At 48.6% G+C, this 20,935-nt stretch overlaps 1 protein-coding gene across 1 annotated transcript; it reads left to right on the top strand.

Annotated features, from left to right (window-relative positions):
• Positions 1-5,914: 5,914 nt before the first annotated feature.
• On the top strand, positions 5,915-17,108 carry LOC131283104 (GTPase-activating protein CdGAPr). The gene is made up of 7 exons (XM_058312671.1): positions 5,915-6,283; positions 7,602-9,472; positions 9,545-9,804; positions 9,879-10,198; positions 10,277-10,959; positions 11,815-15,243; positions 16,039-17,108. Exons 1-7 carry the CDS (start codon positions 5,915-5,917, stop codon positions 16,118-16,120), a joined length of 7,014 nt encoding a protein of 2,337 aa, XP_058168654.1. The 3' UTR covers positions 16,121-17,108.
• Positions 17,109-20,935: the final 3,827 nt, after the last annotated feature.

Below are 20,935 nucleotides of genomic sequence, written 5' to 3' on the forward strand. Positions count from 1 at the left end.
CGATTATTCGCGGAAGAGCAACGGCCTTCTCCCTGTCGTACGGTCGTGTTTTCTTAGAGGGACGAGAATTAAAGCGGAGATAAAACGGGGTAAACCCGAAAAAAATGCCTCGGGAGGGCGGCGTCAGGCAACCTTCACCCAGCGGGAAGTCGCCACCCTGTCTGCCTCGAGTGCCGGACGACTGCTGCGGCCTCGAACGGATCTTCCGAAATACCCTTTCCGGTGGCAGTAACTCTGAAGCACAAAACCTCCCGTCCTTCATCTTTCCAGCCACATAAAGAGTAGAGTATCATACCAACGAGCGTCATGATGCTGAGTCCTTGTGTTTTCTGTACTCCGTTTTTCGTGCTCCCAGCTCCGAATACTCCGAAGAAGCTGAGAAGGGTGTACGAAAGTGTCGTTGCTGTGCAAACGATAGGATCCAATTTGCAACCGGTAGCCTGCGGTGGAACCGGGCGGTTACGTGGCGGCCGTGGCGCATGTAACGCTGTGTGAGTGCGCGTGTCTGCTGGTCTCTGGTCCATTATGAAGTCAAGCGCCCCGCGGAAGGACTTCCGAAAATGTCTGCCGGAAAGCAAAACGCCTTAATTGCTCCCTGTGAAGTCTGGGCCTTTTTCCCCTGTCGGTCCGTTATCTAAACCGGGGCCGCCAGGTCTTTGCGATTTGTGTAGCAGTTTTGCACTTCTGAAACGATGCAGAAGTCATCACAGACGGGTCCGCTGAAGGAGACTCCAGGGAGACGATTGTTTTTGCTAGCAGTCATGTTTTTTTCACATGCCCTTCGTTTTATTTACATTCTACACAGTCGAAAGGATAAGAATGAGAAATTAAAAGCCAGTTTCATGGCTCCTCATGGATGTTGCTCTTTTAATTTTCCGATTTCATTTTAAGGCGCACGTCAACTTATCGAGCCGCCGCTTCTCGTTCGAGGAATCTTATACATACCCCTTTTGCAAGTTTATCATCGGTGTTTGCGTACGTCATGCAAAACAGCAGGGTATTAATCGGATTAACATATTTATAAGTATTAATTAAATGTCTGCTCTCCAGCGATATCGGGCGTTCTCGGTGCACATGTCCTGCGTAATAAAATGAGATTCTTCTTTGATTTACTGTTTTAAATATTAAGCAAGAGAGCCGAAGACTTTAGACAAGTTTTTCTGTGTTCCGGAACTCCTTGATGTTATCGAACACAGGTTGCCGTTAGAATGTTTAATTTCGATAAATTTGTTAGATGCTATCATGGTACGTAAATTCACATAATTAGTTTCGAAGCTGCGTTGTTTGAATTTAATTAGCGTTCTTGTTAGCTTGACACGGTGTGCTTTTCCCTTTGGTTAGGTTGATGATCGGAAACAGGTTTTCGATGAGCACCACCCAACCTCTCGCGGACGAACCGATCGAGATGAGTTTTAATAATCGAATAATCGACGTCGTCACTGTCGGTCGTAGTAAATCATCGCCATTAACACATGCATTCGGATTCAGCGCCCACCTTGGGCAAACTTGGGCGTAGAGCTGTAGCTCGTCAACACACCATTAGAACCAGTCCGACGACATTCCGACGATGAAACCTTCAACCGGCCCATGTCTCCAGTTGGTAGACACACATTCTGGGGCTTGGGAACGAAATGAAAATGAAATCAATGCCTGCCGCCTGTCGGTGGTGCGTCGTCTCCTACCGACACCGACCTTGCCATTGGTGGTAGTCTCCGCGCGAGAAGCTACCAATCCTTTCCACCACCCTTATGCTGACTCGACGTGCAGCCATCGCTTGACGATACTTTATGTACCCGGGGGCTTCGGCTCGGTTCCACTTGGGTGCACGACCCGAGACCGAAACCATCCGAAGAAAGCGCCACCAAATCGTTGGGTTTCCCTCACCCCCCAGATCTCTGGCGTCACGAAAGGACGGCACTGTTCTTCGCACAGTCACCATTCCACAGTTCGGCTACAGTTACTCACAAGGTCCGGTGCGGAGAAAATCGATACGGGAAAAGTATTACGGTTGGAGCTCTCTAACCTCTAAATCAGATCTCCCCCCGCTGGAGCGGAGACAGGCAGAATTAGAAGTTACTGTCCTGTGTGGGTTGTTTGTGAACGGCTCCTCAATATCTCCACTCTGAACGCCTCAGATTTGTTGGAAAAAGTCAGTACGTCTGCGACAACGGTTGTGATTTAGGGCTGCCTAAGTGTGCATGTACGTGTCTCTGTGTGCTTTTGATGGAGGGTGCCCATTGGCCAATGGCTTAGTGTGGCGTCCCTTCAGCGTTCGACGTTTTTGTTTGATTTTCCCTTTCGGGAGTTGGTCAGCAAATGAGTTAATTGAATTATAGCAGGAGTGGACTATTTTCGGGCCCGGGATGTCCCAATAGGTGTGGACCATTAGTGGTATCAATTAATGAAATTCGAGAACGTTTGGGAGCTCTGACGCAAGTGCCCGAGAACGAGGATTATAGAGTCGGATCTTTTTTATGGAATCGTAAGTTTATAGATACGAGCAACGAAATCTTTCTGTGAGTCAACAAAAGAGTTTAACATATTATTCGATACACCAACACAATTGGACTTGTTTATCGATCTCTTATCTAATTTATACTTTGCGTAACCAAATTAGATTGACAGATCGCCATTCCTGATAGCTCGTCTTGCATCATGGCCTTACTGTTTGGCATTGACAAAGTATCAAACTTGGAACGTTTTGATTGCTCCGCCAAAACCAACCAGTACCCCTTTTTTGTTGATCTTTGGAGTTTAAAAAATCTTCACCCAAATGTGGTCAACAGTTGGCTTTGGCACTGCAATGAATATGGAAGACTGTCTCCGCTTCCGAAACAGCGTAGGTCACGCGATCCGTATCACTCGCACGCCGCATGGAACCGATCCGGATGGATGTGTTTTGCATGTGCGTCTTGCCCGCACGCCGCCAGCCTGGCTAGCAACGCATGAAATGTACGCCATTTTACGCGGGGACATATTTGGATTTGGTCGATGGTGTGCGCCATTTGTAAAACCTATCACGTCTCGTCGTGCAGTGATGCCGCAGATATTGCGCACCACAAAACGGTGCGATGGGCTAGGACGACTCGCAGTAGTCGCTCTAGTAGGTCCGTCAAGTTGTGCGTTGTGGATATGGTCGTTTAGGGAGTCTGCTGTGGCAGGTTTAGAATCACTAATTGGTCATGCCTCAGTATAGCCGAGGGTGAGTTGAGTAGAAAAACATCGAAACCATTCCGAGTGTTATTAAATGCGCTATCGGGATCTCACTGCAGCTTGGTGACAAATTATTCGACATATTTCTCTGACACATCGCTGCTATTAAGGCAACGCCACGGTTGTAGTCCGTATAATAATCGACGCTTAGACTTGTAACCCCCGCTTGCAGTCGTCTACTGCATCCCTTGATCAGCGACCGCTTTTCCATCACTCCCACGTTGACTCACAGGTTTAAATGCCGCACACATTCCTACCAAACGTCGACGGTCCCGAACCGTTCGACGGCTTATCCAATCAGGTGTGCAATCCATGTACAAGCTATTGCGTTCCATCACTAGCCCGTGCAACGTGGATGAACTAATTCTTTCATATCCCGACCGACGATTTCCCGCCCCGGCGTCCTGTCGCGCGCGCGCCCGGATTTATGATGATTGACGGATAAGACGGGTCAATTTCAACGATGACTGATAGGTTTACGCGCGCCTGCCTGCCTGCGGGGCCAGAGCTGGCTTCCATGTTGGCTGTTCAACCGATGGCCAATTGTTGTGTCATAAACGACGGCCCGATTGCCCTTAAATGGGCGACTCACTTACTCCATGCCGCATGGTCGTGTAGTAGGAACCCCAACGTCACACATGGAGCATAAGAGACGGTGGTACTACCGGCGCCGCTCGAGGGAAGGGTTTTGAGAAAACTTTAACGTTTAAGATGCCGGGAGCACAGAGGTAGGTCGTTATGGTTCGTAGTCAAAGCCAAAGAACTATTAAATTAGCCGCCCTCTTTTTCAACGGCCACCGACTAGAGTGTGAAGCTGCCCAAGATTGGGTTGTGAAACTGGGTCAATTTATTTAATCGATAGAAAGGGAGAGAAAATTCAGAGTCAGAAGAACTTGCAATAAATATCCAATTGGTGACGGAACCACCGAGCCCGGAAGGATGCCATCGGAGAACTCGTATCGATTGGCAATGCAAATCAGTGCATTTATTATGCACCCAACATGAGAGGAGAGCACACTCGAACAAAACTCGTGGAATGGAATTGCGAATCGAAAGCATTTCAAGGATGTGTGTTTCACGCCAACCAGGTGTTGCCAATTATTTTGGAGCGGTTTTATGCGGAAGCATCCTTGCATTCGTTCTATAAAAGTGAACGCTTGCATTGGTGCTGCAAAGAAGGCAACTTTTCTGCTCCAGAAGAGTTTAATTTCATTGACTGTCGTTGCTTCCGATTATCCAACACCAAAGGGAAACCTCATCCGTTCTCTTTTGCCGGTAGATAAGAAGCGTTCCACCACCCCTCTGGCCATCGCTAAAACCAACCGGATGAGGTGACAGCAGCACGCATTGTGATATTGAAATGGAATATTAAAAATCCTGCCCTCTGCACTCGTGCACTTTGCCGTGAAGCCTTCCAACGCCGTTGCATCGGTGAATGAAAAGCATTTGTGGCTTCTTCCTGTCTTTTCAGCGGCGCGGCATGGCGGCAAATAACAATATCATTTTAAATGCGAATCATTGCCTGCTGCACCGGGGGGTGAAATGTACCCTTGGATGGTGCACGGGAGTATGCTGTGCATTATATGCAACGCATCGGCAGGGTATAACGTGCACATGCACATGCATTAGCATAAAATTCTCGGCTGCAATTCAGAGTCTCTTGGTTCGATCGTGGCACGCATTCTGCACCATTACACTTCCGTTCCATCTTTCACTACGACCATTGATCCGAGGCGATGCATTTCTAAGGCATTTTGGTTGGTTAGCGAAAAAGTTCTTATTCCATTCTCCAGCCAAAGTCGTTCGATATTTCTGTTGTCTTTTGTTTCAATTCCACGCAAGATTTATCCTGGAGTTGCTGGTGCATGGAACGAACGCATACGTACGTGCATCGAAGCGTTTCCGATTTTCCCGGAGAATCGTACGCTCGAGTGTCGTTATAGCCGCTCGTGAGCGAAGGAGATGGAGAGTAATTGCATTTAAATTTAGCATTTCCTGTTTCAAAACAAAAATGGAAAAATCCCTAGACGCCGAAAGACAAGTCGTCGAGAATCTTTGGAGAATCCATTTTGTAGCGGGATGGGAAAGGAACAAGTGCACAATACACCAACGAGACGCAAACGATGCATGGCACGGCTACGGGTGACGTAGACAGCCGATTGATTGATTTCCAAACGAGAATTTTGTATGTTTTTATATGTAGTTCTCATCGTTTTCCTTTTCTCCTTTCTTTTCTCTTTCTCACACACACAGGAACAATAAGCGTACGCACTTATGGACACGGGAATGCATGGTTGCGAAGGGAAGATGCCACCGGTGCAGACACGCTGGCAGCAGTAGTGCGGACATTGAAGCGGATGTTTTCCGCCACAACATTACTCGTTTGGCCGATGACGAAATGAAGACGATGTGCGCAACGGAAACGGCTGGAACGAAGCCGACGAGGAAGACGCTCCAGTACACGACTCCCTCCAGACACGGTGCTAGAGCAATCGCCCGCAGCTAAAGGCCACCTTCCCTGGAGACGTCTGTATTGAGCCCCTTCACATTTCCCGCCTCCGACAGGCGCGGGAATCTTTTCTGTGCTCCCACCCTTGTTCCACGCACACTCCAGCCAACCTTTGACACGGGGCGAGTGCACTTTCCGGTGAGGAAAAACAAGACGAGCATTAAAGGCCTCCAAAAAGAACTGCCAACCATCATGAGTCAGATCATGCGGAAGGAGTCGTCAATCGGTGCGAGCGCGAGTGGACATCGGCACCGTTCGATCGACATCGGGGCGGGAAGCGCTGGTACCGGAAGCGAGTCGTCGATCATGGAGCTCCACCGGAACAACCCGAGCGGGCCGCCACCCCGCTCGGCACCGCCCATTACCGGCCGTATGCCGATGATTGAGAAGCCACGCACCATCAGCGACAGCGAGTCGGAGATCAACTACGATCTGTTCAACACGAGCGTTAACTCGGACAGCGGGTCGGCGATCATGAACGCGTCCCAGATCTCGAACACCTCCACCGACTCGACGCACATCAAGAGTGCCAACCTGATGCGCTCGCAGAACGGTTCCGGGGTAAGCAGCGGGATTTCCTCGTCACAGAGGGGCAGTAGATCCTTGTAAAACATGACAATCCGTTTAATGATTACCACCGTAGAGACCACCGAGCAACACTTTTCCACCCCTACTCGTTACATCATTGAACAAGTATTGCTTTCCAAGAGCATCCCTTTTTCTGTTCGACCCTCGATCCTTTGCCCTCGTCCTTTTACCGTCCCGAACGTGGGTGTGGGTGTATGTGTGTTATAATCCATGCATAATTTACTATCACAGCGACGGCTGCTCTTAATTCAATTATGATGCACTGTTGAAAGCGATGTACCCTCCCTCGATGGCCCGCACCGTATCCAAAGCAAAAGCGGCGGCAGCACCGTTGATTAAACAGCCCGAAGGGATTTTTCCATCGGACCCAAGTTGAAACCATTTTAATTACTTGCCCAGCCCGAAGAGTGTCCGCCGTGTTTGCTTAAATCCTTGCTCGCCCGGGCTTTGAATGAAGCGTTCTCAACCCCCTATCCCAGTTTCGGATCTCAATTGGAAGTGATTTCTAACGAGTTGCGTCCCGCTTTAGGGAACGCAGGGGAAGGCCATGAGGAGGGGGGAAATGGAGAGGAAGCAACGCATCGTTGACAGTAATATGTAAATGTGGAGGGACGTCTTTCCGCGGGCAGTGGTTTTTTTAAGCCCACAATTTATGATTTAAAAACCGATTTTCGATGAGGTTCCCAATTCCGCTTCGGTTGAATCGTGCATACTAATATTTTTTCATTAAACGTTATTGACTTTTGATGTGTGAAGGGGTCGATTATTATCTCGAGTATTATCTTTTCAAGGGCCTTCTCAGCCTTTTGTACAGAACCATGTATTGAGTTGTATAAACTGACTTTTTAAAGTTATTTTTGTGAAATGATTGGTTTAGTTAACCATGGTTTCCTTTGGTCGAATTCTTAAACATACTACCAATCAAATAAACTCACTGGTACAAAACCATGAAATGTACTTAATAAGGTTGTTGCTCACATGAATTGATGAAGTCATTTCTATAAAAACGAATAAATTACCCACGGTGAAGATTATCCCTTGACATATTAGGTTTAAATGTGCTCATGTTATCGGAGGCAATTTAAATATTCCGAATGGCCGTTCCCCAGGGAATTAGAAAACAAATTGTGCACCTTCCCATCGACATCCCATCCCATCCTAGCCTAGTTTTACGTCCCTAGTTAGTTCCCTATTCCCTAAGATTAAACCATGGCACGACCCGGCACGTTGATTGAGCTCGCTAGACATCAAATCATCTCATTTGCGTTATCATCTCACGCTTTCGTTCCAGTCCTGTCGCTTCCCGAAGCTAGAAGAATGCGCCCACTTCCATTACGAGCGCGTACAGCTCGGCAATCTGTCCGTACAGCTCGAGGGGGACGAGCAGCGGAGCGACTCGCAGCTCGGCCTAGCCTCCGACCTCAGCACCTCCCAGACCAACTCGCTAGTGGTGGCCCCGTTCGGCGCGAGGGGTGTTAGTAATGTGTGGTTTATCATTCGCGTGACCGCCGGCCGCTCGGACCCGTTCATGATCAAGCGCTCGTACGAGAACATGTGCTTCCTGGACGAGATGCTGCACCGGTGCGTGTACGATCGGCGTGTGAGCGAGCTGGAGAACCTGCGCGACGTAGCGACGCTGCTGGCGGAGGGCGGCGAACGGGTGCCGGATGAGCAGCAGCAGCTGGAGAAGCTGGTCGGGGCGTACCTGGCGCGCCTCTCGATGATCGCCTCGGATGCGATGACCTGCGGACCGGTGCTGACGTGGCTGCAGATCGACAACAAGGGGCGCCGGTTGCCGGTTGCCGATGAGCAGACGATGCGGTGCATCAACACGCCGGCGGTCGGAGCGGCCTATGGGGTGCGTCGGTACGTGGCCCAAGCGTGCGACGAGATTTCCATCGAGGTGGGCGACATGATCTCCGTGATCGACATGCCGAGCCCGGCCGAGTCGATTTGGTGGCGCGGCAAGAAGAGCCACCTGCAGAAGAACCAATACGAGGTGGGCTTCTTCCCGCAGAGCTGCGTGGCCACGATCGGTGATAAGGTACCGAGGCATATGCCCTTCCCGGCCCCGCTCGTCGGTTCACTGGCAGTGTCTCCGACGAAACCGGTCCTGCGGAAGCACGGCAAGCTGATTGCGTTCTTCCGCAGCTTCATCCTTTCGCGACCTTCGAGGCGCCGGCTGAAGCAGAGCGGCATCTACAAGGAGCGCGTGTTCTCGTGCGACCTTGGCGAACACCTGCTGAACAGTGGCCAGGATATCCCGATGGTGCTGAAGTGTTGCGCGGAGTTCATCGAGGAGTATGGCATCGTGGACGGTATCTATCGGCTCTCCGGTATCACCTCCAACATTCAGAAGCTTCGTCGCGCGTTTGACGAAGAGCGCATTCCGGACCTGACACATCCGGACATCCGGCAGGACATTCACGCGGTCAGCTCGCTGCTAAAGATGTACTTCCGCGAGCTACCGAACCCGCTCTGCACGTACCAACTGTACGATCACTTTGTCGATGCGATCCAAACGCGTCCGGAAGCACCGACCGATCTGAAGTTACGCCTCATCCGGCAGACGGTGCAGAAGCTGCCCCCTCCGCACTACCGCACGCTGAAGTACCTGGCGACACATCTGTTCAAGATAGCGCGCCACTCGGCCAACACCGGCATGACGGAGCGTAACATTGCGATCGTGTGGGCACCGAATCTGCTCCGCAGCCCGGCGCTGGAATCGGGCGGAGTGGCCGCACTGCGCGGAGTCGGTGTGCAAGCGGTCGTGACCGAGTACTTGATCAGCAACTGCGAGCAAATCTTCGACGACACGGCCGACGACTTCGGCAGTCACTACGTGGAGTCGCAGCCGAACTCGCTGAGTGATAGCAACAGTGTGCAGAACTATGGTGCTGGAGGAATTGGAACCGGAATCGGCGAACCGTCAGATCTTTCACTCTCGATGGAACGTCCGAAAAGCTTGAGCGTCGGGGGAGCGAAGCTGCTCAGCCTTGAGGAGGCACGCATTCGACGGAACGTTATGGACCAGAGCGAGAAGATTCCGATACCGGGACAAATCGGCAACAACACGTCGACGCACATCGGATCGTACATCGAGGTGGGAGGTGGCCCGTCCAGCCTGCCGGACAAGTATCACACGGTGCTACCGGTACCTAGGTAAGACAGAGAGAATCTCCCCATCAACTAGTTAGGTATTACCAGTGCCTTTACTTTCACTATCTTTTACAGAAGCTGGAACAAACGAAAATCGCATTCCTCGTGGAAGTCTATCTTCACCCGACAGCCACGACAGTCGAACAGTAACAGCGACATCAAGGGAGGTATGGCTTCAACGGCGGACAAGGGTGCCCCGATGGCCCCACCACCACTGCCCTCGAACGGTACGTGCCCGAGCTTGGCAGAAGCGGACGGGAAAGATGCGGACGATCATCGCCATAGTGTCAGTATTAAGGAAAGCTCCAGCGGTTTGCTGGACAAGATGGCAAAAAGTAAGTGTGATTCTGAAGCGTTGTGTATCTCCCCGAATAGAGTGGAATGAATAATGTAATGCTTTTATTTCTAGGTCTTATCTTTGCCTCCGGTCTTGATCTATTCGATGGTAAAAATTTAGCCATTGACAACAATTGCGTACGGTCGAATTCGGTCGATAGCTTAAGGACTGCGGGCCACAGTCGGTCTGTTTCGCACGATTCGTACTTCGATCTACTACAATCACCGATACGCGCCGGTACTGGTAATGGAACGGTCAGTGGTGGTGGTGTTGTAACCTGCCCTTCGCGCGAGCTGTCCGAATTGGGGCTAAATTTTGATCGTGAAGAACCGGAGATGAGAATATTATCCGAAAGCGAGAGTCTCGTGAGCAGCCCAAAGGTTGCCAAGGAGGTGGTAAGTAGTTGAAGAAAAAAGGTATATTGTCGAATGATCTCGTGGAATTTATATATGTTTTATCTTCTTCCTCAGTCCGTTCGACGTACATTAAGAGCCCGGCCGGAAGATTACATCGGTAGCGGTAACAGCGTGAATCCTAGCCCGAAGAAACAGCCAAGGCTCAATATTCCCAACTCTACGGCGCAGCAGTCGGAAGCGAACAGTGGCAAGCAGTGGCAAAATAGTACCATGATCACCTCGTCCAACATCGATGCTCTTGGGCAGGACGACGAAAGCCTCTGCAAACGCTACAAACTGGAGGACCAGCTAAGCGACATCCAGTTCATCGACTGCAATACACCCGAGCATACGGCCGGTGGGATGAACGGAGGCGGGGCCGGCAGTGGTTCAACCACGTCCAGCACGATGGTAAACACCATCTTCACCAGTGCCCAGGTGCACAAACCACCGCAACTGGACGATTCCGCCGACGAGCAGGAACACGATGGCGAGGAAACGGCTACGGTTGAACTGGTTGGCTTGAGGAACTCGTATCCTGGACCTCAGTATGCGGCGTACGGTAAAACGTACGATTCGTCGCCAATCAGGGAGACCCGCTTCAGCTACCCCGGTACCGGCCAGTCGGCCGGAAAGGGCAAGGACAAGACAACCGGCGGCACGAAAGTTCAATCGATGAACGTTGACGAACACGCCCAACAGTCGGCGGCCTCGGAAGCATCGGTCTTGAAGAAAAACGAAAGTTCGCTATACGAGAGGTAAATATAGTGCAGCAGAACTGCAATACAGCAGTTGTTTTGCCATTCACCATTCGCTACATAGAAAAATCCACCTTTAAGAAGAGAGGCGCGGAGAAGTCTTTGGAAATCATGCGGGGTTTTGGTGCTCTGGGATACTCTACGCCATGTTTCCTTCCATCTTTTCTGTACAAGTGATCACTCTCTATCCTGGCATGTGTTTAGCTTACTCTCTTATACCGTTTCTATTAAAAATCATTCCGTTTTAGTACAGGGATGTCAAACACACAGGGAAGGGTAAATGCCACAGGCAAAAATCGCATCATAAAAAAATCACCTGACCGCTTTTTACAGTTTTCACGAGAACACAGGGCTATCGGTTTTTGTGTGCTTTTTGATCGTGTGCTATTGTCATCGCTTATTTTGTTGCCGTCCCGATATTTTTATCTCAAAATTTATGGAAAATAATTTATGTTTTCTTTTTAGAATCACTTATGTACATAAACAAACTAGACTCTATAAACGAACTACGATTGTGCTAACGAAACCTGGTTTTATTGAACCATGAATCGCTACATTTAAAAATTGCGTACTAATGATGCCCTCTTATAGGAATTAAGTTTCCTTCTAGGTGTTCTCGCAGTGACTTTCAAGACATAGCCAGTTCGGTAGACTGTCGTAACGTAAGAAAACAGTTGATCTAGTTACTAACCGTTTGGGAGAGATTTAATTTCCATTGAATTGCGGACGGTTTGACATCCCCGGACTGAAAGTTTCTACATTTCTCTACTCCACTTTTCTTAGTTGTGGCGTTACGTTGACCCTTCCGTTATTCCCTCTCTCGACTCTACCGCCCCATTCTTTTTTGTTTTGCAGTTTTCTGCTTTCCTCCGGTCAATCGAAACCTCCGAAATATCCTGGCCGTTACAGCTACCACCAGCCTGCCGCAACGGCCGAAGTCCGGAACGGAGGTGCCGGTGGTGGCGTTGGCACTAGTGGAGGTGCTGATGGCCTCTCTGTTGCCAGTACGGATCCGTCATCCGTGCCACGTAGCTGTTCGGAGAATGTACTTCGCCGAACGGTTCCCGAACTGTTTCCCAATCCTCACCACCATCACCATCATCACCATCATCATCATCAGCAGCAACAGCCGCAGCAAACCCATCCCCATCACCATCATCATCATCACCATCAAAGCTCGAAGCAGATGACGGCATCGTCGGCATCATCCACGAAGCTTACCGGGGCCGGCACCCCTCAGTCACCTCCTGTTCCGAGTCCATGCTACTCGTTGCTGATCGGATCGACCAGCTCCGACACGACGAGCACCAGCAACGCCAACACACCAGTATACGACGAGATGGACATTGCAGGCGCAATCGCCGAGCACCTCGAAAAGCAGCAGCAGAATGCCAAAGATACCCCCACGTCGGTCGAGGATTCTTCCACCCATCCGCCATCCGTCACCAAAAGCAAGAAGGCTGGGCACGATTTGAAAGCACTGAAACGGGAACTTTCGCTTGACCTGAGCGGAACGTCCAAGTTGACCGGATCGACGAACTTCACCTCCGACAATACGACCACCAACACCACCAACACTAGTCAGTCGTTGACGCCGAGTGACTTCGGCTACCAGAACCTAAACCCGGACCTCTCACCGAACGGTGCTGTTGGTGTTGGGACGACCGAGCCTGCTACTGCTCCGGTAGAGATGGCCACCTTCGGCCAGAAAGCCAAACCGGGTACTCCGATCAAAGCGACGATAAACATCACATACAACGTGCGTTCACCGGTGCGCAAGGAACAAGAGGGCAATCTATTCCGATCGACCCCGACGACGCCGGAGAAGAAACCGGAAACACCGTTGGAGTTGATCGCGGAGGAAGAGTATCAGCGCGAGCGACGCAGTATCTATGAGAATGTGCTCGTGCCGGAGATCACCCCGGACGGTGAGCTGCGGCAAAAAGAGGAGCAAGCGCTGCAAGAGGATATATCGCCCGCCTCAAAGCGTCTGCTGGAGACAAACTTTGACGAGACGATGGTGTACGAGCAGGTAAAATTCCTCAAAAATGTCGTTTCGGAAGTGAACAGCCTAGTGCAGAGCGAAACGACGGCGGCCACCTCCGACGAGGACACGGCGCCATTACGGCGCATCGTACCTGATGTGGGCTCCCCGCGAAAAGCACCGAAAGAGGCAGCCTCTACGGAAGAGGAGGATGGCATTAATAACAACCACGATCGTGCCACCAGCAGTGACTTGTTGGTGGAAGTGGCTCCGATGGCCGTTGCAACCGAGGAGGAAAGCGACGACGTGCCAATGTCGGACGTGAACGAGGACAGTCTCGAGTTCGACAACACGGACTTATCGCTGTACGAAAATGTGGAGCTGCGGAAGAAACCTTCCTACCCGGTGTATGAAAACATCGAGCAGCAGAAACAGCAGCGCCGTCGGCAGCGTATCGCGGAAGATGGTGAAACACATTCGGCTCCAATCATCAACACCTGCACCAACCCTATGGACACGTTGAAGTCCACGCTAACGGATGACGAATTTTCTTCGCTGTGCGCGGACCGGAGCGATCTGGACAATGAGATGGAGTATCGGATCGAAATCCCACCGAAGATCGAACTCAAAGCGTCTCCCTCTGTTGGGCCCCACGAGGACATCGTAGTTAGTGTGAAGCAACTGGCGACAAAGTTTGAAACGAGTCCGGTGGACGTGACGCCTCCGTTCGATTTCGGTGCGAACCGCACTCAAAACCACCACTTCCGATCGTCACTGAACAATGGCAACTATGGGAACGATCGGGTTACCATCCGAAACAAGCCCGCCAATGCGTCCTCCGGTGTGCCGGGAAGTGGTCGTGGTGCTGGAAAGGAGGACCATCGAAATGCTTTCGCCAGCTTCACGCGCAGTCTGGATGAGAATGCGTTCGTACGGGAGTTTGGCAGTGGCCGTCGGTTGGAAGACGGTGGTGGTGGTGGAGGTGGTGGAATAGCGGTAGACGGATTCAACAAGAGCATCCAACAGATCCCGGAGGTGGAAAAGAACATTCTTAACGAGAACAACCCGAACCGGCGGAAGTCACTGGAACTTTCGTCCGGCGCGGCCCGGCCGCGGAGTCTAAATCAACCAAAGAAATTGCCCCCACTCGTTGGTGGTGGTGGTGGTGGTGGTGCCCCAATCCCGACCGGAGTGGAGAATGTCGAGGTCAACGGTGCCAATGAGTGTGTGCTCGACGGAGTCGGGAAACCGTCGGCCGAATGTTGCCGTGCGAAAACGACGGGAATGCCAGGAGGAATCGGTTCCATGGCAACAGGGCCCGCGGGGGGACATATGAAGTTAGATCTCTCGATGAAAATTGAAGACACCAAAGAGGCGCGTGCGTACAACGTGCGCATTACACCGACGACCGAGAACCGGATATCGCTCGTGCAGTACAACTACGCCGAGGACGGTAACCAGGGCAACCAGCAGGACGCCTCCTCACCGAACGAGAACGCCTCCAACAATACCGCCGGAACACCGGTACTGATTCGTGCACTCGGTCGGAAAGGTGGCGACCTTGGATCCGATGATGATCGGAACAGTATTTCGGGCCTGAAAATGCTCGGCAGCTGCAAGCTGGATCGTTCGCGGATCGAGAAGATCAAGGAAGAGCGACGGCATCAGCTCAGCGAGAAGTATCGCTCGGAGTCGTTCAAGGGCGAACGGGACTACGGTGGGGGTGGAAATGGTAAGCTAAAATCAAAATCCAAATCTGAACTCCGTGAGTTCAAAGAGGGTGACCTGGTGGCCGACCGGGCGGAGAAGAAGTACGACTCGCTACGTTTCCGTTCCAAATCGCGCGCCGAGCTGCTCTCGTCCGATGGTCCATTCAAAATGGAAGCGACCCCAACGGCGGGTATGCTCGGTTCGGTATCCCTTACGGCAGTCAACAATCAGCAGCAACCCGGCTTACGTCCGGCCGTGACCTCCCGTACGCGCCGTATCAGTGACGAAAAGAATCAAAACGATATTCCGGCTGTGACCACCACCACCAACATTACCACACCGACGGTAGCAGGAACTACTGCCGCCGCAGGCCCCATTAGTGACGCCTCGATATCGCAAGTATGCGACAATAAATTCGAGTTGAAAACACGCCAAAAGTTTGACGTCAAGCGAAGCAGCATGGACTATCCGGCGGGCTCACAGGAGAAGGACGGCAACGCACCGCCACCACCGCGGGAGCGACACAGCTTCAACAATGGTGGAAAGAGCGTGATCGTCACACGAAGCAATTCCTCTAGCGGCGCCGCACAGTAAGTAGAGCCAACAGTTTTCTATCTTGTCGCCACCCCCTTGTCTAACTGATGGTGGCCAACATCCGCCGATGGCCACTAACAACACACCAGCACATTGGCGCGCACGGCACACAATCTTACTCCTTTCCCCTCTACTCAAGAGCTGTGAATGTAGGAATGACACCCAGTAAAGCAGCGTGTTATTACTTCATTAGGGTAGGACCTCTCTATGTGTCTCACAATTTTTCTTCTATTTTGTGTGTTTCTTTGTTAACTTGTTCCTGTTTTTGTTATTTGTTATTTAATCTTATTGTGTGCTGTGTTATGTCTTGTTTCCTTGCGCTTTTTGCACTTGCACCTTCTTCTTAGAAGATCTATTTGATCCATCTAGATTGTTTCTTACATACATTTGTCTTGATTTCCATTTGTCTTGATTTCTGTTTTTGCTAAATTTGTTTATCAAAAAACAAGCTTTTCCGCATTTAGTGAATTCTGAACCCATTTACAAAATACAAAATAACAATTCTATTTTCTTTTTTCTAAATGATATGGGGTTGTGGCATGCAATTTACATCCTGTTTGAATACAACATTGTGCAATCGCACGCAAGCGAGCAACATTGCACGCAATACATCGCACTCAAGCTTACAAGATTTGGATTGCAGTTGCATCATTGAAATAACCGTTTTTCTTTTCAACAGCGTGCACACGTTTTCTAAATATATTTTACTCAACTACCCCACATCGACTCGTTATGAAGAACTTTCTCTTAGAACTTTTTTCCTCTTATCATGCTGTGCGTGTTTTTTGCAGGCGCGATCGCTGTTCACCGCCAATCTCCATCAAGGACGTAGCAGCAATGTTCGAATCCCGATCGCAACAGAACCAATCTTAACCGCAACAAACGGGTGACCAACGAGCATGCGGCCCCCATAATGCACTACTGATTATACACCTTCGCCCGCGGAGCAGGACGGGCGGATTCCAAATCGACTATTTATTGCAATACTCTACTTACTTCCCCGGTGTTTACAAGTTGCACAGAGATTTGTAAAAGGGACAGCCACTACTACCCCTGTACCTCAGGCGTCCTATGCACCAGTATCGGCCGTGCATCGGAGAAAATCGGAAAACTACGCAATTGATTCGAGTAGTTAAAAGTTCGTATCGACCGTTTCATGTTAGACTCTTGTGTGCTTTTCGCCGAATTCAACCAGAAAGTGGCCAAAACTAGGAAACCAACTGAATTTGAAACTTTTTACTCTTATACTGTTCCAACATTTTTTGAACGGCGTACTGGGATCAGGTTAGATAAAATTAAATTGCATCAGTCCTATATTACTACACTACATATAACGCCCAGAAGAGCAAAAAACTACTTCAAACCCTATATGATAGTACGGTGGCTTTTGCTGGAACGGTACGAATGACAGTCATACTGCTAAAGATAATTGACGCTTGGAGCTTAATACGAAAAAATGCACCCCTTTCTGTGGTGCAGTGGCTCGATTGCGTTGCCTTTAAGTTAATGCGAGCCCATGGACATAGTGAAAGTGTGCTGTAAATATATATTTTATATTATTCTTATTATACGTATATGCCACGTGAGTGCAGTGATTAACACCACGTGCATGCAGCAAGATACATTATTTCATTGAACGTAGCATATAAGTTCGCCTTTTTGTCGGCTAAGAAACAAGCAAAGCATTTTCGAAAATAATCGACATTTTCGAAAGCATCGATGTTTTTTGTTTTGTGCAAATGAAAATGTGTGCAGTTTTTTTTTTCCTCTATTGAGATAAGTACATGACGTGTTGGTTTTATTGTTTTATCTTTTTCGTTTGCGAATTTCTTTACTGACTTTTATAAAATTGAGTTTGGTATGAAACATATTTACGTACAGCTGCGCGACGTTAATTTTGTATAGTTATTGACGGGAGAAAAAGAAGGGTTATTAGTTTGAATGACTTTCATTGTTGGTAGTCCATGTTTGTAATTCGGTTAGAACATTATTGCATTCGGAAAACGATAATTTACTTCGTTGAAAAGAGCAAATTTAAATGATTACGTTGGCGTTCTGTTACGATTACTTTTAGAAATGATGTGCTATTTTCTTTGTAAATGTTCCACAGGCAATTTCATCCAGGTGTAGGAATTACAATGTTCGTATAAGAGAGAAAGTAAAAGGAAAACTAAAAGCAACATATAAGATTTCAAGTGTTAAAGGACGGGATATAGGAGCAAGCCGGAATCGTAAGAGGGTGTGCGAGTTTGCGAGAGACAATAAGCATTAAAACGAGGGAAAAATAGTAGCGAGGCGAATCCATAAATCGATCGGAGTATTTTCCGCACGGCCAGCGGAACAGAAATAACTGCTCCGAGCGGTAGCTCGTTCATGACTTTTAAATCCTCTTCCAATGAATTTGTAATTTGTTCGAAGTTCCACAATTTTGTAAAGATATTTTGTAAGACCATTGATACGTTCTGTGTTCCAATATTGAACGGGGGCGATTGTGAGCTTGTAGTTGAATGGCTTTGTAAGATTAGTATAAGAATTTTACAGATCGAAAAAAACAGTAGCTTCCTACATTAACCGCGCTCCTATTGCCAGCTACAGTCTCAGCAGTTTTGCACTACCATTCTCTCTATCTTCCATTTCTAAATCCGAGTCCGATTCTTTCCCGACGTAGTTCCGTCTTTTTCGCTAACATTGATTTCATCTTCGACTGCTTTAAACATCACACTGGTTATAGAATTTCTCTTTCTCGCTTGTAATGTAAATAAGTGTCGCTGGAGGAAGAACTGATATTATGTGCAGTATGCTGCAAGATAGAAACGCTACGGAAACCCTTTCCCCCCCTTATTAATCCCGATATTTATGTCCAACATTCGCTATAGCAGATTGAAACAAACCGCGCCAACAACGCATTGTGCTTCTTAGAATACGTATTAAACATAGTTTTCCCGCCCCTTAATAGTATAACTACTGAATTCCCGCGGACATAAGTAACACAAGACTAATCCAATAGAATAATTGCTTGAATAAAATCGAACATATATGTTTGCATAGCGTTAGAAGCGCGTAGAATCTTATTCAACACTGAGGAACTGAAAGTATGCTATGGAACAACGCAGAAAAACAAACACACTTGGCTACACACTAATTGATTTTAACGAACTGATATTTAAAATAAAAAGCCCCCCCAGAATATAGACAAATGAAAATATGAGAGTTAAAACATATTTATAACACACGCGCGTGCGTGTGACGATCGTGTTTCTTACGGTGGCATTCCCTAACACCGATCAATTCGTGCTGATTTATGCTACTCCTCTTACGTACGTGGTTCTTGTCTGCTCTCTCTTAGGACTATTGTTTTGCAATCGATCATCTTCGGAACCGATTTCCAGGGCAAAGGAATAGATGATAGAATGGAGTATTTGCTAACTTCGCGAAAAGAAACGTTGATAACAGTGGGATGGTGTAAAATTAGTAAAAACCTAGAAGAGTGTTCCAAGGCAGGGACGGAAACGTAGAATGCGTAACCAGACGGAGAGTTGGCAAGACGTTGGGAAATTAAACAATAGTTAAACGTTTGCTTTTTTCTCGGCGGCATATTTTCAAAAGTACGCCCAACAAACAAAACACCTTTTGCAAGAGTTATAAATAAAGAAGTAAATTGATTGAAATTTGCTGCAATACGTCTATGCAACAGTCCGAAATGTTCGTTTAAAATTGTCTTTCCAACCCCTTCTCTACTTCGCCATTTTTAGGTTCATGATTGAATTAATATACACCGAATTTTCATACCGGAACCTAATTAAGATGCATCGCCATGAGTCTACCGATCCTTATCCAGTTTCATTACCTGTTTTCGTACGTTCATTCCAAAAATGAACGACAAGTCTCTATCGTCTTCTCCATCTGTTAGGGTAACAATTAAATTTCATCACGCCTCTTCCACTCCGCGCGACTCGATAAAGGTCGATCCGATAAGATTCTTATCCTGCCTTAAAACACAGCCCGACCGTTGACTGCGTTTAGTAAAAGTTTTTAAATTTCATTCCAACCCACCGCTGGGGAAGATGATATTTAATACATTTAAACCTCTCCCACCCGATCTTGCAGCCTTATTCTTCCCGCACATCAAACATTTTCCCTGCACCTTCACCGGACGAAAAATCTCTATCGATGATGATCCGGCGGCACGATCGAAATTATGGGTTTTTCCTCCTTTTTCGCACATAAAGTCGTCCATCCCGGGGGTTAATCATATTATTATGTTTCATTTTGTACCGTAACGTCTGCCGCAACTCCCCCTTTACATCCTCGCGCTTCTTCGATGCTGTATGATTTTGAGAAAATTCCATCCAAAGTGTGTTCCATAAACAGACCGACGTGCGCGCACACACACACGCACCCTCCTCATGCGCTACCAGCACAAGCCGGAGATTAAATCAATTATTTTCCGTAATCATCGTTGGCTTTGTGCTTGAAAAGCGTGTCCCATCCCGAGCTGAAGGGATGCAGCTGCGATTTACGCGTGCCGATTGACTTCTTGGTATACGCTATGGGGAAGTGAATTAAAAAACTGATTTCCACAAAAGATTGGACTCGACTAGATAGAATTGTAAACTTTGTTTCGTAAATTTGGGATTCAAAAACAAGAATCATGTGACACTTTCTGTGAAAATGTAGCATTTAGAGATTTGTTTAATCCGTTCTCTTAAATCCTTTAATATTATTTAAAACGTGCACTATTGGGGTTGCGGTTTTGCTCAAAAAATGTAAGCATCCCATGCAGTAATATTTTCACACTTTTCAACGACAATGAATCCTTGCTAATCACCTGCACGACCCCGCAAAATCCACATGGTCGTCAAATCTCTTCTCTTTCTTCATCAGCAGAAACGGCCGTCACTCAAACGGTGCAATCGTGTCCACAGCTCGGGTGACAGGTTGTTATTATATTTTATACTTCCTTAATCGGTCACCATCCATCCAAAATAATGAACCTGCCACCCCCATTTCGTGTCCTTTTCTTTCCCTTCCATCCGCTCTTAAGTAGCGCCACGTGGCCCAGCGTCATCCTCCGGTAGGCGGTGACGTTTCCCAGCAGCCGAGGCACCGGGAATCTTTTTCAAGACACACACACATACACCAGCCCACGTAGATGTAACTCTGATTTCCTTACTTCGGGAGAGCCGTTTCCCTTCTTTTTATTGTCCTCCCTTGCCGCCACGTGAACCTAATTTCAATCAATTAGTCTGTTTACATGACGTTTATCGGTCGGGTATCGGGTCGATGGAGCGAACGATTGCCCGCTGGGAAAAGGCGGTGAACTTCCGGCGGCGCTCCTGCGGGGATGCGGTGGTTTCCTGCCACTCCAGTTTTTTTCCCACTTTCCCAACACCGGGAAACTAAAAGTCGTCGCCTCACCGTTGTTGGTTGCATCAAGTGTGCGTTGCGTCTTTTTTGTAAGCCGTGCAACCGCGTTGGGTTGCTTTTTAAGATCAAATTTCATTCGCTAAGGATTTTCGGATTCTTCTTTCCTCACTTACGGCCCCGGCTTTACCTCCTCGAGTGGAGGAAACAGTTTCCGTTTTCGTTCCGGGGAATATGCTTTTTTATCGTCTTCCCGCCCTTGCACACGGCACCGTAACCGGACACGTATGTTGCGCCATTGTCGGTTAATTATGCGGATTATTG

This window comes from Anopheles ziemanni, chromosome 2, assembly GCF_943734765.1.
Source record: "Anopheles ziemanni chromosome 2, idAnoZiCoDA_A2_x.2, whole genome shotgun sequence".
Taxonomy (NCBI): domain Eukaryota; kingdom Metazoa; phylum Arthropoda; class Insecta; order Diptera; family Culicidae; genus Anopheles; species Anopheles ziemanni.